Source organism: Oncorhynchus kisutch, linkage group LG10 (genome assembly GCF_002021735.2).
Source record: "Oncorhynchus kisutch isolate 150728-3 linkage group LG10, Okis_V2, whole genome shotgun sequence".
NCBI classification, from domain to species: Eukaryota; Metazoa; Chordata; class Actinopteri; order Salmoniformes; family Salmonidae; genus Oncorhynchus; species Oncorhynchus kisutch.
The window spans coordinates 56,105,872-56,126,435 of NC_034183.2; the positions used below are offsets into that span (position 1 = coordinate 56,105,872).

General features: G+C 41.1%; 1 protein-coding gene and 1 long non-coding RNA gene across 2 annotated transcripts in view; both read right to left on the bottom strand.

Moving 5' to 3' along the window:
- Positions 1 to 1,561: 1,561 nt before the first annotated feature.
- LOC109897650 (uncharacterized) lies at positions 1,562 to 3,052 on the bottom strand. Its single transcript, XR_002256251.2, has 3 exons — positions 2,895 to 3,052; positions 2,016 to 2,153; positions 1,562 to 1,837 (listed from the first exon to the last, which is right to left on the bottom strand). It is a non-coding gene; the product is annotated as an uncharacterized LOC109897650 (long non-coding RNA).
- Positions 3,053 to 13,538: 10,486 nt separating this feature from the next.
- The window catches only part of LOC109897604 (heparan sulfate glucosamine 3-O-sulfotransferase 4-like), an 89,523-nt gene continuing 82,497 nt past the window's right edge, over positions 13,539 to 20,564 (bottom strand). The window contains exon 2 of the mRNA XM_020492121.2: positions 13,539 to 15,743. Within this exon, the coding sequence (XP_020347710.1) occupies positions 15,089 to 15,743 (655 nt within the window). The 3' untranslated portion in view covers positions 13,539 to 15,088. The remainder of the gene's footprint in view (positions 15,744 to 20,564) is intronic.

Consider the following 20,564-nt stretch of genomic DNA (forward strand, 5'->3'; position numbering starts at 1 on the left):
TGACAGCCGTGTAGATTCCGGGACAGTAAAACCTCTGTACAATTTGTTGCCTTGTCTTTTCCTTGCCCAGATGAGCACCCAAGACATGACAGTGGACCAGCAGGAGAAGAACTGCAACATACAGCACTAGGAGCTGTGATGTAAGACTTTCACCTACTTCTGTAACCCAATAGAGTAGCCCTTGACAAAGGGCAAAGTAAGGAGTCACCAAAGGCCGGTCTCCCAGGGCTTTACCATCCACCTCCTGGACCATTCTAGGGCACTTGGCAAGATTTTGGTCACTCAGTTGGGTAGTGCCGAAATGGCCCTGCAACCAAATGGAGAAGTCATTGATAGGTAGGGAGGCTCACCTTCAACATCGGCGAGATCTTTGTTGTGGTCAGGCTGGTCTGGTTGTGGGGCATCACCCTGCAGCACCTCCATTGACCTCTAGTGGCAAGAATGGGTGTTAGTATGTTTCCCCTTCTCAACAGGCAGCAAAGGCTTGTGTTTATGTGAACACCAGCAACAGTGCAAGAGGGATTTTTGCTTACCCCAGCAGCCTTAAAAACTGTAAAAATCTGGGGTAGTTTCGATCCAGGAGTAGAGGGGCCATCAATTCTGGCATCACCCCTGCAATGACAGTCCATGCCCCACAATCAGTGTTGAGCCGGATGCAGGCTGTCGTGTTGTGCCTGGTGTCCCTATGGATGCAGGTGAGGGGTATGGTGTTGTGGTTTCGAAGAGACCATACAGGAATCTATTCTGTCCGTATTCGAATCATGGCACTACCAGAGTCCAGAGTAGATTATGGGAGCCCACCTGCACTGGATACTTGCAAGCGGGTACCTCACTTCCGTCATCGCTCAGGTCTGACAGGTGGCAATGAAGGGTTGACCAACCACCCCTGGGTCTGTAGGCATTGGCTCATCTGTTAATCAACACTTGTGAGTAGGGTGTCCCTTGGCCCCTTAGCCCTGCTGGCTAGGTGCATAGCTAGCAAGCTACTTAGCTAAACAATGGAAGGTGCACAAGCTATGGCTACAAAGACAGCTGGCTAGCTAGCTACCTACTCTGTAAGTTATCTTGACATGCTAGAAAGTAAGAAAGTAATAGAAACAAGTTGAGAAAAAGGTAACTGTTTGTTTCTCCTGTCTTAAATGTAGAAGTTTTCTTTTGCATCATACTGGATGTATTTCTGTATTTTAAACATTTTATATTGAGAACAAATTTAGTCTCTATACTCCAAAAGGATTTGGATTTGAAATCAAACATATTTCCAACCATATCGGGTGAATCGTTTAGAAATTACAGCACTTTTTGTACATAACCCCCCCCCCCCCCATTTTAGGGGAACAAAAGTACTGGGACAAATTCACTTATATGTGTATTAAAGTAGTCAAATGTATACTGTAGTATTTTGTCCCGTATTCTTTGCATGCAATGACTACATCAATCTTGCGACTCTACACACTTGTTGAATGTTTGTTTTACTTGTGTTTCAGATTATTTTGTGCCCAAGAGACATTAATGGTAAATAATGTATTGTGTCATTTTGGAGTCACTTTTATTGTAAATAAGAATAGAATAATGAATAAGAATAGAATAGAATAATGAATCATGAATAATGATGAGTGAGAAAGTTACAGATGCACAAATATCGTACCCCCAAGAGATGGTTATCATTATAATAACAGGGGTGCTTAGCATTTGTTGGGCTGGTATGATATGTATACCAGTGTAACTTTCTCACCTCCTTCCACCATGGTGTTGGAGGTCTGCTGGCTGACAACATGAAGGATTATGAGTTGTCCCAGCCTCTCCCAAGTTTCCTCCTCCAGGGTTAGACATGGTTTCACTATTGCACAAAAAGAAAGAGGGACAAAAAGTTCTTGTTAACTCAATTGCCCAGCATTAACTGCCCCCATTAAATGTTGAGAAGAGTGGCGTGTGGCACTATACACAAGCGACAATGAGTAAACACACGAGAAAAGAGTTCAAGTTCCAGATGCTTTAACTTGAGCTTTTACTCTTACAGCTTTCAATTGCTAAGCTCTTCAGTGTCTCTGGAGACATAGTCCACAAAGCAAGAGTGTGGTTAAAGATGGCAGCCATCTGTAGTCTCTTGCATCGGTGGCGGCGTGGCTTCACTGGTAACTCTCCTTTTGAGGAGTCTATAGAAGGAGAGATAGTGTAAGTGTAAAGGCGCCCGCATACTAGTAGGTTCGGTTTGCTCCTAGCAGAATTCGGCTAGGCGAGGCAAACACCTGTTCCTCGCATACTCCTTTAAAACTCCTTATAGTTTTTGATGTGAAAAAAAGCAATATTACTGTTTGTCCCTCTTGAGACTCCATAGCAACAACATGTAGCCAGTGTACACTTCCTCAAAATAGCGTAAATTAATCAAAGATAAATCAAGAAGAGCTCCTCGTTTACGCAGAGGAGGTTTGGTACAGTATTTCTGAGGTTAAAAAAATTGCATTAAAACTTAGCCATCTCTTGTTGAATGACAAACACTTAATTAATGAATACCATCCATACAGTAGTTCCCCATCCTACTGGGAGTGTATATCAGTTATCTTTCAAGCTATCTTACCCGAGCTTCATCTCATTCTTTCAAACTGTTTCTATGGCTGATTTGCAACTGCAATTTATGGAAGGTGCCCCAAAAAATTGGCAATAACAATAGATGGCAAAGTCAAAGATAGGCCAGTGACTTCCATCTGAGGCAAAGTTTACCCTAAATCAATGCATATGATAAATCCAGTTCCAAAACCGGCCAATCTTTTTAGAAAAAATAAGAAAAGAGTTACATCAGATAACATTAGATTACAAGCTAGCTAGCTAAGCTACACTGACAGCTGTCAGTGCCCTATTTGTTGATGTTTATCAACTCCAAGTGGAAATTGCCACACCTAATTCGTGAATATGTATACGTAGCCTTTGTCATTCTTCTGAGGTGAAACCTAAACATGCAGTTCCTCCCTAGGATGGGAAATTGCATCAAAACAGTGGCAGCAATTTCCTCTGAGAGGCCTTTCAAGTGGGAGAGTAGGCATGCTGTGGCTGTCTTCCTAACTGCTCCAATTGAGTGAGATCCAGCCTGCACTCTTGTGCCAGTCAGTTGATTAGGGAATGCCTTGCAGGTGTGCTGATTAGTAATCCTGTGTTGGGTGAGCAGAGCTGTGGTGCTGTCTTCAGGTTGGCCTGGTGCTGAAGGGAGTGCAGCTTTCCACAGTGCTAAACTGAATGCTGCAGTGCTGAAGTGAGCGCATCTGTCTCCTGTGCTGAGGTTGGTGGCTTTGTCCATGGTTCTGAACTAGGTATATCTCTTGGCCCATACTGTTCTATATACTGTTCTATATTGTTCTATATGTTTACCAATGATCGACCGCTAGCATTAAACAATGCCTGTGTGTCTATGTACGTTGATGATTCAACATTATACACGTCAGCAACCACAGCTAGCAAAATCCCTGCAACCCTCAACAACGAGTTGCAGTCAGTTTTGGAATAGGTAGCTAGTAATAAACTAGTCCTGAACATATCTAAAACTAAAGGCATTGTATTTGGTACAAATCATTCCCTAAATTCTAGACCTCAGCTGAATTTGGTAATGAATGACGCGGCTGTTGAGCAAGTTGAGGAGACTAAACCTCTTGGTTTCACCTTGGACTGTAAACAGTCATGGTCAAGGCATATTGATTTAATTGTTGTAAAGATGGGGAGAGGTCTGTCTGTGATAGATGCACAGACAGACCAAACACAGTTGACCAAACATGTGCTGCATGCCCCAGTTTTATCTAATCTTTACTATTGGGCGGTGATATGGTCAAGTGCTGCAAAGGAGGACCTAGAAAAGCTGCAGCTGGCCCAGAACAGAGCAGCACATATTACCCTTCATTATACACAGAAGGCTAGTGCCAACAGTATGGCTCAATTCTTGTTTTTGTGAGAAATATTCATGTGTTGAAAATTCTAAATTGTCTGTATAATCAACTTACATATAGCTCTAACATACTGACCCCACTAGAAATGCCACCGGGAGTTTCTTCACAGTCCCCAGGTCCAGAACAAATTCAAGAAAATGTACAGTATTATATAGAGCCATCATTGCATGGAATTCCCTTCAATCTCATATAGCGCAAGTGAACAGCAAAAAACAAACACATTTGTTGTGTGTATGTACTGACATGTACACTATATATACAAAAGTATGTGGACACCCCTTCAAATTAGTGGATTCAGCTATTTCAGACACACCCATTGCTGGCAGGTCTATAAAATCGAGCACACAGCCATACAATTACCATAGACAAACATTGACAGTAGAATGGCCTTGCTGAAGATCTCAGTGACTTTCAACGTGGCACCGTCATAGGATGCCACCTTTCCAACAACTCAGTTTGCCCCGGTCAACTTTCCCCCAGTCAACTGTGAGTGCTGTTATTTTGAAGTGGAAAATGTTGAGGAGCAACAACGGACCAGCCGCAAAGTGGTAGGCCACACAAGCTCTCAGAATGGAACCGCCGAGTGCTGAAGTGCGTGGTGTGTAAAATCGTCTGTCCTGGGTTGCAACACTCACTACCGAGTTCCAAACTGCCTCTGGAAGCAACGTCAGTGCAAAAACTGTTCATCGGGAGCTTCATGAAATGGGTTTCCATGGCAGAGCAGCCGCACACAAGCCCAAGATCACCATGCACAATGCCAAGCGTAAGCTTGAGTCGTTTAAAGTTCGCCGCCATTGGACTCTGGAACAGTGGAAATGCGTTCTCTGGAGTGATGAATCACGCTTCACCTTCTGACAGTCCAACGGACAGATCTGGGTTTGGCAGATGCCAGGAGAATGCAACCTGCCCGAATGCATAGTGCCCACTGTAAAGTTTGGTGGAGGAGGAATAATGGTCTGTGGCTGTCTTTCATGGTTCGTGCTAGGCCCCTTAGTTCCAGTGAAGGTAAATCTTAACGCTACAGCATACAATGGCATTCTAGATGATTATGTGCTTCCAACTTTGTGACAATGACAATGCCCCCATGAACAAAGCAAGGTCCATACAGAAATGGTTTGTCGAGATTGGTGTGGAAGACCTTGAATGGCCTGCATAGAGCCCTGACCTCAACCCCATCAAACACCTTTGGGATGATTTGGAATGCCGACTGCGAGCCAGGCCGAATCGCCCAACATCAGTGCCCGACCTCACTAATATTCTTGTGGCTGAATAGAAGCAAGTCCACGCAGCAATGTTACAACTTTTATTGGAAAGCCTTCCTACAATAGCAGCCAATAGCAGACCAACGCCATATTAATGCCCATGATTTTGGAATGAGATGTTTGATGAGATGTTTGATGAGCATGACCTTTGGTCATGTAGTGTATGTGTAACTGATGGATGCACACACACACACACACACACACACACACACACACACACACACACACACACATGCACTCTACACACACCCACACATTATTGTTTATTTTGTGTGTGTGTTTGTGTCTTTAGTTTTTTATATATATAAGTCTGTAATGTCTTTGCTAATGTAAGACATGTAAATGTATGTAAATTGTAAGGTACTTTTGTCTGTAATGTATTGTTCGTTATGTGTCGGACCCCATGAAGAAAAGTTTGTGGCCCTGTCCATGGTGCTGAAGGGTCCTTCAGCCACACATTTGCCCATGCCACTCACGGTCTCAAGGTTTTCCAGTTATGCCATTCATACAAATGTATGACAGTTTGCATGCAAATCTTCAAAGCTGTTGAGCTAACAAGGAAAATATAATAATGACTGGTAAAATGTGGATCAACAAACATAGATGACAGCCACCAATGTTGAGATGGTAAGACGCGGTCACCGATTCTGTTCACTGACAACACTTCTTACCTTGTTTGTTTGTGCTAGGTGTGTGGGGGTTGTCAAGTAAGCATGCATTATGCACTCTTCCCTCAGAGAACTGACATTACTTTATTTTTGCATCATTTATGTGGTGTCAGAGTTAGGATGGAACAGAACAACAGTCCAATGTCCAAACATGAGAAAACCTGGTGCAACTTTTAGCATCCTGCCTTCTGTCAGGTTATCTCTCCATTCAATCCGCATCGTGGAAGTTCAGCTTTACAGCGTGATTGAAATTTAAAGGCAATGTTCCCGCTTTAGTGGAGACTGCATTCACGGTAAACTCTCCATATGTTGGCTCAATCTGAAATTACCTTTGAAATTTCTATCGCGGAACCTGTAATGCTTCAGCTTTACAGATTGACTAGAGCCTTAATACGTTTAAACTTTGCCTGTGTACCTCAGTTTTTGTGTCAGCTTAACAGATTGTATAGAGCCCAAATACGTTTAAACTTTGCCTGTGTACCTCAGCTTTTGTGTCAGTTTAACAGATTGACTAGAGCTCTAATACGTTTAAACTTTGCCTGTGCACCTCAGCTCGTGTCACCTCTTGTATTGCCTGTAGGCTTTCGAAATTAGGTTCTTGAACATGTTGTACCCTTCTCACTCTGTCACTTGCAAAACACGTGGAATACATATGCATTGGAAACGTCCAGAGTGACATGCCTTTTCTGCAAATGCGCTGAAATGCCAACCAGAGATTTCTAACCCTATGATCGTGGTAAATCCTGTGCATTGAATTGTCTTACAATGTAAGTAACTAGCTAAATCAACACATGTTGTATCACTGGTAATGGAGAATCATAACAATGTTGAGCAAATATGTACGTGTTATGATTAACAACTGCATAAAACCTCCCAGAAAAGTTTGATCAATTATTCAAATAATACCTGGGGCAATTCTAAATAAATGTTAACCATGAGGGTAAGCGTTTCCATTACCATTGTTCATTTCGAGTAACACTTTCAGAAATAGGACAGGAGGCTGTTTAATAATGGAGGCTTTCCAAATAATTTAATGCATGATCTGCACTAAGAGGGGGAGCTTGGATGACAAACTGCATAAAGCAGACCATAGTTACATTCTGGCAGATAACTCCTCCCAATACACAAAATCCATTCTACTGTGCATACTTGACCGTGTGCTATATGTTTACGTTACAAACCACACACCAGCAATCCCGAACCCAATAAGCATTCAAATTAAAAGGCTATACAAAACAATATGCATACCTGATAAATGGAAATTGTCCAACCTTTATCAAAAGTTAATTCCTCAGACTTTTTTGTGAATGATGTTAGCTGATTACATGTAAATGAAACTGTTGGGAGATTAGACAAATCTAATGAAAGCTGGTCTTTACATGTGACTTGAAGGAAGTTGTTACTGTACAGTTACCTCCAAGGGAGACAGGTTGACTTGGCCTAGTGGGAACAGATTCATCTCCTACTTAGATTCCCGTCACGACTTCCGACGAGGTCGGTCCCTCTCCTTGTTCGGGCGGCGTTCGGCGGTCGACGTCACCGGCCTTCTAGCCATCGCCGATCCACTTTTCGTTTTCCATTTGTTTTGTCTTTGTCTTACACACCTGGTTTCAATCCCCCAATTACTTGTTCATTATTTTACCCTCTGTTCCCTCTTGTTTGTTTGTGAGTGATTGTTTTTATGTAAACGGTCTGTTTATTGTGGGCTCACTTATTTTGTATTGTATTTGGCTATTTTGAGTAAAATACGTTTATTTACTCATTTCTGCTGTCCTGCACCTGACTCCTCTACACCAGCTACACACAGACTACATTACAATTCCTCTCTTACACAGGACTAATTCATCTCCTACTTAGGGTTTATTGTTCATGCAAAATTACCGTACCTCACAGAATATGAAGATTATGTAGACAATTCTCCAGAGATGTCTTTTCTTTTCATTGCATGCAAGAGAAAAATAGAGAGGAAATTGCAAGGCTTTTGATAGTGATCACAACGCAAATGTATACATTATAGATTGGTGAAAAAACACATGAATAAATGTATCACTTAGGTTACAGTCAGAGGTGTATAGTCAAACAACATATAAAAATACAATTTTATCTTTCATAAAAAATAGATGATTCAAGGAACAACGTGAAGTAGGTCTCTCATTAGTGACATTCCCCCATGGCACAAATGGATCATAAACACATTGAAATAAGGCTGTCGGAATAGTGAATCAGTTTTAGGTCATGCATATGAAAAACAAAAGGAGAGCCGCACACTCTAGGAGCTCAGATGCAATAATTAAGTCATTCATATTACACATCTGATAAAAGATTAACAACCTTGTCCAACTCACCCAACTGTGGCCTTCCATGTCATTGCAATGACGTCGGAGTGAGTGTCTTGTAGCGAGCAAGATGTCTTTCTTTAAAAATCAACAAACATTGATAATTGTTACCCTCAATACTCTCATGAAAAACATACCTTCTAATTAGGCTGAGAATCTTTTACTTTGCTGACAAATGAGAGTGGAGACCAAACCCTCATAGGAGAATAGGAGCTATTGACCAATGGGCACTAAGCCTAATTAAGAAAAGAAAGAAGTTCTGCATCGTATGTGATATCTAGTGAGTGTATAATTGGTGAAAAGTTATTTTGAGAACTTAAGTGGTTTATATTCCAGTTGCAGAGTTTTAACACCCCAGGCTTCCTCAAACCCTTACATTGACCAATCGCTAGCATGTCTACACCTAACATTACCCTATCCCCTTACATGAAGCAGTTATCAGCTGCATCGGGCCAGACATTTAGATCACCTACTGTACCACGAGTTTTAGAATTTTCAGAGCATAATAATTGCCCCCGAAGGCATGCATCACTGAACAAAGCAACGTGAGGGACCACTGTTGTCACTTTCAGGGCAAACTTACATGATTGTGTACAAAGGAAAACAGAACATGGACAGGGAGAGAGTAGCGAGTCTATCGGTATGGCAACTGAAATCAACAGACAGTAAATGCAGTGATCTGTAATATAGTCAGAAACATGTATTGACTACAAAGTGTAAAGGATAATATCGTTCATAAAGTTAGTCTTGTCCAAAACAGTTTCGTAAGTGAATTCTTCATGACTTTACTTGAGGGTTGGGTTTTGATTCCGACAATGCTCACTTGCCCTTAAAGGCACGGCATACTAGATTCGGTTTGCTCCCAGCAGAACTAAGCTAGGCGAAGCGAACATCGGTGCCTCGCATACTCCTTTAAAAGACCTTCGCTTGAAAAAACGAGAAAAAAAAGCAACAAAATGACCGTTGAGATGCCGTAGCAACAACATAGCCAAACAACTTCCTCAAAATAGTCATAGTTAATAAATCAAGAAATCTGTAATTCATTTTGACTTTTTTGCAGAGGTCTTAGACGCGCAATTTTACATCGAACTAAAATGTTTGGTGCAGTATTTCTCAGGTGAATTTTTTTGCATGAAAACTAGTCATCTCTCATTGAATGACAACAACCACATCATTGAAGAATCCCATCCATAGTTCCCACTCCTACTAGGAGTAGTACTGTTGACCAATCATCGACGAAGGGGCGTAGACTTCGGTTACCGAACTTCGAGTTGCCTTAAGAAAAAAAAAATGTGCTTGAACAGACGAAAAAAACCCTGCCACACACCAAAACGAACAAAAATGTCACAAAATGTTGGCATAATATATGTGCGAACTGTTTTGACTGGGAAGCATGCGACAGGCTTAGCACGATACACAGCTGAAATGATTGCACTCTCTCCATTCCTTCCTCAGAACACACAGACAGTGAGACAGGCCTGCCCATCAGGATATTGGATCTGACTTTGTTTACATAAAACGATTAATTGCAAAAAAAATTACATAACAAATATTGCAATAAACATCTTAGCTAGACATAAAATTGTATGACTAAACCCTTGGTAAAACACGTCAAAATTCATTACAGATTTCTTGGAGTTATATTAGATTTATGCTGACTATTTTGAGGAAGTAATACTGTCTTTGTTCTATGGTGTCTCATTGGGGACAAAAATCAGTAACAGCCACATCGAACCACATCCCCAAGAATGAAATCCCTTTTTTTCTTAATGAGCAACAGAGAAACCCATGCAGAATCAATGTGTTCAGTCGCTCTTTAAGAGGTTTGTTTATGTGGCCTCCAAGAATCTAATTCACAATACATACTGACTACACCTCTGACAAACATAATTAATGATTGCTGGCAAAAGGTTAATATCCACTCAGCACAAAATGAATCAACAGTGTATTAATGAGCCCATTACCAATGATGGATCAAGAAATTAGTCTCCTTTAGGACGAGGAGCATATTGGATGCAGAGAGATATTGATTGGAAAAATAATGCTTTTTATATAGACAACACTTTGTCCTGCTGGCATCAGAAGGGTGATCCCAGACAATACAGGCCTTCATGCACTATAAATGGTGTTGTAATTGATACTCGGAGACGAGGATGAAAAACAAGCTCACCCCTTCCCCTCCTCTACAACAACAGTTTACCTATTTAGACCCCCCCCACACACACACACACACACACACACACACACACAATCCTACAGTGATAGATGGATCATACACGTTCAATGGCTCTCGACAAGATCAGTTTAGGTCATGTAAATGATATGCTGGATCCTGTTGAGATGCTTTCTATTGTACTTTACAGGAATTGTTTGTTTCCATTTGAGATTACATTTCGCTTTTAGCCAGTCAGAGTAAGATTGGACTGCAACGTAGCTAACAACTATGATTCTTTCTAGACATGGTAAACTACTGTACTGTGTTAAAAAGGACCCTTCTCCTAACATATTTGATGACAAATTCATATTTTTAAAAGGCCCAATCTTGAATAACAAAACAAAATGATGTAACAATTTCACTAGAGAGAGAGAGAGAGAGAGAGAGAGAGAGAGAGAGAGAGAGAGTGTAAGGGCTAGATTCAATCCGGAGTGTGGGAGATGCGCGCTATAGCACGATTTAAATTTAAAGGCACTGTTCCCAAGTTGTCAGAGGGTGTTTCTCAATATGCATACTACCGCGCTCCACACTCTCATGCTCCGAGTGCATGCTCTGGCGACATTCTCTTGAATACGTTCTTGTGAGGACGAGAGTGTGGAGAACGCATAAAACATTACATTTGAGAAGCACTCATACTCCCCCTACTGTATTACCTCAGGCTACACCTCCCCATTCACTGAACCTTCTTCCAGCCAGGACAATGGATAACAGTAGACTAAACAACATATACACAAAGCAACCGTTTTACTTCATAACTGTCAGTTAGCTATATGTGAAACGTAATAATGTAGCTAACCAGATAGTTTAAAAGGCTAAATGACCTAAAACTAATATTATGCAAGATAGATGTAAATTCTTTGTGGGTAGCTAGCTAACAATTCTTCATGGCTAGCTATTGTAACAGTAGTAGCTCGCCAGTTAGCCCTATTGACTTATTATGGGCTTGCGATCTACGGTACGAAGGCAGGTAAACATGCTAAACTGAACACAGCATATTCAGTAACGTATCAAGATAAAATATTGTAGTCAGGCAACATATGAGATGTGAATAGGCAACATTTCAAAGTCAAAGTGTATTTTCTCTCTTCAACTCAAATAATGGCCGCCTTTGATTTCAATAACATTTTGGTAATTTTTTTAAGTGGTTGCGGCATATGTCTTTGCATACTTTCTGTTAAAGCTTGCATCGATGCATGATTCAAAATATATACAAACAGAGTACGTCTTCGAAAAACTGCAAACAGAATGTTGTCAGAAATTACCTTTACATTTCAATTTCACTATAACTCGGATCTTCCACTCTCCGGATTGTATCTACGTGCTTCTACACCTGCATTGCTTGCTGTTTGGGGTTTTAGGCTGGGTTTCTGTACAGCACTTTGAGATATCAGCTGATGTAAGAAGGGCTATATAAATACATTTGATTTGATATCCAGCCCTTAGTTTATTGTTTTTCCCAGGGTAGATTTGCATCATTGTTGTTTACGATCATGCCTTAATGTTCTTCTCCGTCATTCTGCGAGCTAGGCTATATGTATAAAGAGCTTTTTTCATTGGACAGTAGGCTACTGTGAAGTACTGCAGATGCCACTCGCGAGGAAATTATACAGGGTCTCTTTTATCTCCTTACAGGTATTGAGTGACAGACATTCATTTTCATTTGTACATTCGGGGAGCATGATGACAGCGTAACAATAGTGGTTGTGATGAGTGGGCGAGGCTCCTCCCGTTGTCTAAGTAGAGCTCCTCTCTCCTCTATCTCCTCACACCACCGCCGCGCCGAGCCAAAAGCACCCCACGACCCCCATAGGGAGAATCATGTGGAGGACAGCTTTGCATGCCTTTCATACAATGGAACTCTCGCAAGGCGTCTCAAAGCACTGCACTACTCCACCGACTGTGGCCTGTACTTTGGTGCACAAAGAGAAGATACTTACATGCTTTGTTAACATTTGTATCTGTTTTCATGACACTTTAGGCATCTCTGAACAATGTTTGAGGGGAATTTGAGGCACACAAACGTTGGATCGATCTTTGATCACCCTGTTGCATGATAACTTCCTTGAAAATCAGGACATTTAAAACTTCCCTACAAAAAATGTCACTGTTGCGGCAGGATTGTTATCCTTCTGTAGAAACTGGCTCAAATTAGGATCCTACATCTGTATGTACTTCTACATATACCAAAGTTGTTGTTGCCACTTTGTCAAATCCAGGGTTTACATCTTTTTATTAGATTTGGTTTTTACTGAGAAACCAAGTAGGTGTTCCCTAAAAGTATGATTGATATGTTTTTCCTCTCAACCCTCTTGTTTAATCTCTTAGTTGTGCAGCCCTAGTTTCTCAAGCACACTGACTCAGCAGAATTTCAAAAAACTTTAATAGCATGGACCCTAATTAAAAGGAAAGAACTTCTGCAAGCAATATCTGAAGGTTTGCTACATATTTAGAATGGAAAATGTTTAAATGAGTTGCCAGAAAAAGAATTGCTTTTGTGTGCAATATAGTGATTCGCTAGCTAGAATATTTTGTTTGTGTTTATTTGGCAAATGGAAAGTATTCTTTTTGCAAGAAATCCCATTTCTCCACCTCTAAGCATATGCATTCAATGCAGTTTCTTCATCTGAGTAAAAAAACAACACTATTAAGACAGGCAGCAGAATCCCATTCAAATTTGATGATTTGACGCGACCTACCATTTTCCCAAAAGTAGTCAAACTATAAACAATCTTATTTATGACCCCGCATCTCTGTTCTAAACTGAACAAAGAGAGTAGTGCTAGACAGAGAGAATCATGTGAGGAATGAGAGAGTGTGCTCCGGGGACGGAGAGAGAGACAGAGGTTCAGAGGAAGACACCAGGGGATATCGGCACAGGGAAGCCTCAGTGGAAGGTGTGACTGGAAAACTGAGGCTCTGAGGTAAGTGTTCATGCTCAGTGCTGGAACGGGAAGTAGAGTTCTTACCTTGATTGAATCAATTGCTCTGTGTAACGAGCTGCTGCACCCAGCTTCCCCTGGGTGACAGGGGGGCCGGCAGAGAGTGAACCAATCCAGCCTGTCATGGCCGACCAGGAAACAGGGAAGATGAACAGTGTAATGCATTATAGCTGTGGGCGACCATTGATGTGTAGAAGACTGTATTTATTGACTCATTGACTGTATTGATTGTCTCAATTGATGAAAAGTCCAGAGACAGTAGTAAGACAGCAGACAGAAGCACAGCAAGCTATGCAAAAAGGATGACGGTTCTTATTTCATGGAGTGAAACATAAAGTAACATTTATAGAAAAGCAGAAAAGGACTGTAAAACTCTTGTTATTATAATCCGTGCCATGTATACAAACCTGGATGAAGATGAGCACAAGTGGGTTGCAATGCGATGATGTACATAATGTTTCCTTAACAAGTAGACATATTCCAGTCAGATACATGATACTGTCAAAACAATATGGGAGATTTACTGGGTAAAACTGTGCATAATAACATTTTGTCTGAAGCAAATCCTCAATTTGACATTGACAATGATGTTCCAGGCTTACTTAATTAACCCATTTGTCTCTTAATGACAGAAGACTGTGTGGCACCAGATGTTTGTTAACTCCCTTCTGTTGGGTCCTCCTCTGTTGTTCTTCACCTCATCGACTTAACAATAACAGGAGAACCCCATTGGCTCGCAAATCTCACTGCAAAGTTTGTTTTCGTAGTAGTTCTGTCACATTTATCATATAATAGCTCTATATAAAATAGTTTTTAGAATAGTTTTCCTCCATTTATAATATACTTTGTGTACACCTCAAAATACTGTTACTTCAGATTAGTGGGCATAGGATACTTTACATGGGTGGGACATTTGCAGTAATCCCCTTGATGTGTGTGAGAAATACATTCTAGTTGATACACCATATGCCAATTCCAGCCTCACAAAGGATGATATACAAAAACTATTTGAAATATATGTACTGTACATTTGTTTAAAACATGTTACCTACGAGCGCAGGTCAACAACAATATTGACTCTGACGAAATTAAAGCTCTGCTTTGGTAAACTTGGATTGACAAAGAAGGGATTGTCTCCATTTATAATACATACACGGACAAGGGATAATTGTACTGTAAGATTCATTTTTCTTTTCTTTTTTTTTATCTCACTACAGAGTGTTGAAATAAATCATCCAGAATACTTCATGGCCTCAGTCATCTGAGTAGTATGACTGTTTTGTACTGTACGCTGGTGTGTGTGGGTGAAAGGGCAACAAACTGCATGAAAAGTAAAAGGAGAAGAAGCAGGCAGAATACACCCTCAGGGCTCAGGAGGTAAGGACACTTAACTTATCGCATGCATCGTCATAGTCGACATGATTCATGTATCAGCTCTATGTTTTCAAAACAAAAGGAATAAATCCTCTCCTCTTCACAAATATAAATATCATTTTATGTATAGTATGTACAATAATGTTTTGCCACCATCAACGACATTCGTTTTGAGGGCGAGAATAGAAGCATATCGGTAAACTCTTTTTTTCCCTATGGATACAGACACCTTCTCAAAGACAGCCATGATTGATTGACGTACTCAAGCACTCTCTCGGAGGATGAAGCGGTAGGGACAGACAGTGGATGTGTTATTGAGAAAGGCTGGTGGTGTAGCTGTGGCTCTGACGTGAGGCAACAGTCTGTTAGTTCTGAGAGCCCCGAGAGTCACTGCCCTCCTCCAGCTCCCACTCAAAGTTCTGGCCAGTCATTTGGTAGAACATCATGTTAAAGGGTTTGAAGAACTTGTGCAGTCGGCGGATAACGTCCGGGTCAATTTTAGGGTGAGTTCTCCCCTTAGATTTGCCGAGACATCTCGGGGTGCTGCTGTCCTCTGGTTTCTTGAGACAAGGAAATCCCTTCGTTTTGTTGAAGTAAAAGTGTTTATCCGTGACGATCCGCTTGAGCCCAAGAAAGTCCTGTACCTTGCCCATCTCGCCAGCGGGATCAACAATAAGTCTTTCTCCACTGACAAAGTGCATCTGGGCGAGAGGGAAGTACTGCATCCATGTCTCCAAGTGGAGCGCGTAGATCCCTATACGTAGAGCACTCCACGACGCATCTATTAGGCCCAGCGTCCGGTTCTTAAAGGCCAAAACCTCAAAGGTTGGGATCTCAGGTTTCTTGGACAGAGTCTGTGTGTAGTCTGAAATAGCCCTGGTGACAGGGTTGCGAACCACAATGATTAACTTGATGTCCCTGGCCATCGTGTGGATGCGTTTGGGGGCGTGGCTAGTCACAAAGTAGCTGGGTGTCTTCTCCATGGTGATTTGTCCCTCCAGCGTCGAAGGCATCAGGTCTCTGTGAACACAAAGCAGCAGTTAGCTCAGCTCTGTTAATACTGAACTCTCTGCACCTACTGCAACACAAATGAGGTACTCAAGGAAAGTGTAAAAGAACATTTGGTATTCATGGAGCAATAAATTATTTGAAATTACAAGTGAAAATAACTGTTATTATCACTGGATATTATGTAGCGAGGAGAAACATACAGCTTATTTCATCCGTGGAGTAATATGTGCAAGATAAAAGAAACGGAAGATGTAACGGCAAGTGAGCAAGTATGCTCATTGCCTAATTGGCTCCATCTGTGTTACTCCAGGAGCTGTTTTGGAACTTTAATAATGAGTTCACTGCATATCATTAATACTGCTGGTGCCTGGGGTATTGTTTTGTCATACATTTATTTTGTGTGCTCCAAACTGTGTGCCTGCCTTGAGTTCCATTCCTTAGCATTCACTTCCACTTCTGCGTTGTGTGCAACACACTCATTCCTTTTCTTTCTTAAGGTTAGAGGCTGTTCATTGAAGGGAATAGTGATTAATTATACGATTCCTTGTGATCATTTGTAGTAGACCAGAAATGCCCCTGCCTTGAGAGATTTATCTCAGGGATAACAGGAAACCATTTGCCAGTGCCGCAAATATTATGTTCAACTTTGTCTCTGGGACTAAGTTGGGGGATAAATCAATGTGGAAGCAAATGTAATTCATACATACGAAAGAGAGATTAGTTCCTACTGTTTCTCTGTTTTCCTCTATGGATAATGAAGCATTATGTGTACCTCAAGCAAATCGATATTAAATGCTTGCATTGTTTTTCATTGCAATCCATGTTCTATTTGTTTAGACATGATTACAGTCTAAATTGGCCACATTAAAAGCTGTGAATGGTGTAGCCTGTATGTACTTACACCAAATAGAAACATGAAATACAATACAAATGTATGAACACTGTAATAAATGCTCCTGCTTTGATCATGTTTTACAATCTCCTTGCTGTATAAGAGTCATTCTGTTTTTAGTCATGCTATATTTTCTTTGAATATTTGTGAAATCCACATCTCGTAACTATTCCATTCCTTCAAAACAAATGATTCCGCTTTCACAGATACAGAGAGTACAATGTTTTCTCAATTTAGATTTCTCAATTCATCAGCATAGACTTAAAGATGGTACAATGTAGCCACATCAATCGTTTGCATCCTGGACACATTCTATAGGGACTGTTCTCTTTGCAAAGAATCCAATTTACTGGGAGAAACAAATCAAGTGTTATGTACATACATATTGACCCCCCCCCCCCCTCCCCCCCTCCACCCTCACACCACATAAACACACACATGGACACTGGCCCTCAAGACACACAAGTGGCCTGGTGATGTCATTTCTGTAACAATATTGCACTCCTGATGGGTAATTTCCCCCTGGATTCTGTTTGGCTCAAGATACTATAGAGGCTATGGCTATTTCTTAGGCTGTAATGGGATTTAAAACATACCTACAGATTGCATAGTGACTGGAAGGAGTATTAGTTTTCATTACATTCCATCAATGTTCCACACTTCCTCAGTGGGGTAATGAATGGCTAAAGATTTTTTTCTCCCTTCAAGGTCTTCAGCTGATGGCTATTTAAAGTCAAGTCTAAAGCATGTTAGATGGTAGCGAGGGTGTGCCATCACTGTGTATGAGAACTAAAGCACAGAGAGAGGAAACTCAATAAAACACACCACAATGAATCGCCTTGAAACAACCTATGTACTGCACATCCTATATAGAACCATAAGCACAAAATAGCATGTCTCAACAGTAATGTGTCATGCCTCTTTGACACAAACATCCCATTGACAGGACAGATAAATGATTCTCAAGGTGACCTCTTCTATATACGTCAGCCACATCATAAGCTACTGTCCTCATCAGGCTTCATTAAAAAAAATATAGAGGTTGAACAAGTGCGCGATACCTTCATCTCTGATAGAGGTCGAACTCATTTTGATTGAGAAGGAATCCGTCATGGATCGTGTACATCGAAAATGTCAGTGGAACAGGGAGGCGGAACAGAAATCACAATGCTGATAAACAAGCTAATTGTCCTGCATGCGCCAGGCAGATTGCTCCTCTGGCCTTGCAGTCTGGCGCAAACAACAGCAAAGAGTTAACTCTCATATCTCTACCCATCAGCTGTTGAGCTCAACGTGGGTCATTCAGGTGGGTAAGTAAATAAAACACAGAACGCTAAAGAGGCCCGGCGAACCATCTGCTGTTTACTCAGTCAGACCACATAACACATCTCTTAACATGTACCTCTTGTACCATAACAGCAGACCCTCTAATGTATACACTAAGGGCTGGATTCAATCCCTATCGCTGTCGTTCAGCGATAAGCTCGCTTGAAATGTAAATGTAACATCTGATTGAGCCAACATATGCAGCGTTTACAGTGTAATGCAGTCTCCGCTCCATGACAATAGGGCTACAACGCGGAACTTCGGCAATACGGATTGAATCCAGTCCTATCTAACATATGTGTAAGGACTTCCCGTTTCCTGGAAGACAAGTGAGTCACTCACGTCCTGCTCCTGAAGCATATGGGGATGCAGTGGTTGTATGACAGAGTACATGGTGGTCGTGCTTGTACCAACTTAGAGACAGGAGAAAAAAAATGTGTGACTACTACATATTATGACAACAAAGCTGCAGTTCTCAACATGAGAGGGTAGAAAAGGTCATTTCGGTAAGTACTTTGAAAAGCAAGTAGTTCTGAAGTAGTACAATGTAAACAGGAAAAAGTGATCTTTAAAATGCATTTTCATTTGCTGCTTTGAAGTTAAAAGCAATTGCAATTCCTTCTCTTCATGATTTCTAGTATACAGAGAAAAAAAGAGGAGGATGACAGCACTGATCATTTCTGCCAGGTGTTTCAAACTCATGCAAATGGAATGTCCTTTGAATCCTCCAACCAATGGAGAGCTACAGATGTTAGCCCAGACTCAGACAAACACCTATTATAATATAGTTGCTTCGCCAGATTGGGTGCCACTATCTGTGCACTGTGAACTGGGTATAGGTTCACTCCACTGACCATCACAGCTTTGAACCATTTCACATAGAGACAAAAATGAATGCTAAATTCACACGTCTGGAGTGGTTATAAAAGATTCAGGAAATGCAGATTTTCTTTCAACACGCAGACTACCAACAGTGCCATTTCATGACCATCTCTTAAACGCCTACTGAGGAAGTCTTCTGCTACACTCACTATGAGTGGGCTCTGGAACATGCCCATGCATTTCCCTCAATGAATATGTTTCATTACGCCCTGTCAAAACCATTAAAGAAGAAAATGTTGAGGCATGACGAGTTGGGGATAATATTCATTTGCATCCCAGACACTAATAAGGCCAAGCTGTTTCTTGGAGCATAGAAAACATTGCTGCTGAGAGGCTTGGTCATTTCTAATAAAACACTGGCACAGTAATAAAAGCTGCTCCAATCTCTCATTTGGCTTCATCGTGGCACTGGTACTGAATCGAACTCACAAAGCCATGTCATGTCAATGGCATTTGTACAATCCCTGAGCAATCCACACACAGTGGGTCCTATCCAGCGAGAAAACAACATTTGTTTTTTTTGTCATGAGGAATACTGCAAATGGACTTATTCTGTCTTTGTTAGTGGATGAAGGCATTATTTTGAGAAGAAAAGCGGGTTATGTTGCAAAACACTTGTAGCAGCTGTGTGCCGGCACACTTCCATCTCCCAGCTTTGCCATGTTACTTGGTATGTGTAATGAGCACAACATTGGTGTACAATTTGCTAGTGCGAAAAGTGGGAGAGGTGAGTTGAATTAAAACATGACACAGCCTCCCCGCTGTAAATAAGCCCATTATACTGCAGATGAACTGTGTGCTTCAATGGAACAGTTAAGGAGAGAACTGACAGCTGGTCCTGATCAAAAACTTTTTCCCGCTCTCTTCTTGAGATCCCCTGAAGACCATTCCACTTCCAACAGTGGGGGAGCCAGGCACTTTCTCTACCCACAACAGCAGACTGGCGCGCTGAGATCTGAAGCAATGTTCACATTCTCTTTGGACATTGAACATCGTGAAATAAAACAAAGGCAAGGGGAAAAAAACTTTATGGACCCTTGGAATATCATAATAAACTGCATGATTAGGTCATTATTATTATACATTGGCCAGTAAATTAGCCTATTTTTCACATTAAAGCCAGAGGAGGGGAGTAGGAGCAATCGCATTTCAAGGATTCTAAAGATATTATCGGCAGCTTTCAAGTTCATTTTCTGTGTCACTCTTTTAAGTTCAGTGGCTTAGATCAGAACCGAAACTGTACTCTGCAGATCCATCCCTAAGAAAAAAATATTTTCAAACATTACTGTTTTTATCAGCACTCAAATACACAGGTCTACAATACTAGGAACATGCCACTCATTTGAATATATATGCTGTTACTTCTAAATGTTCCTCTCTTGTGTTTGTTTATGTGCATTTGGATGAACTGATGAGAGTGCTTCAGGCTACACACATACAATTTGCTCACAATAGCCCTCTATATTATACGATTGGTGTTGCAATTACAACAACAAGCAGATGTGATGGCCTGTAATTCTGCTTCAGAGCACCACAGTGAATAGACAAGTACAAATTATCAGTCACCCTCATTGTCTCTCAATGTCATTTATTTACCTTACCCAAACACAGTCAAGAATATATTGGAATAAAATAAAAGCCCAGACAGTAATTGCTGGTCACACCTGAGTATACCAGAAGCAAAGAGTAAAATGTGTATTCAGGGCATTTTTGCAGATCTGGTTCAGTTA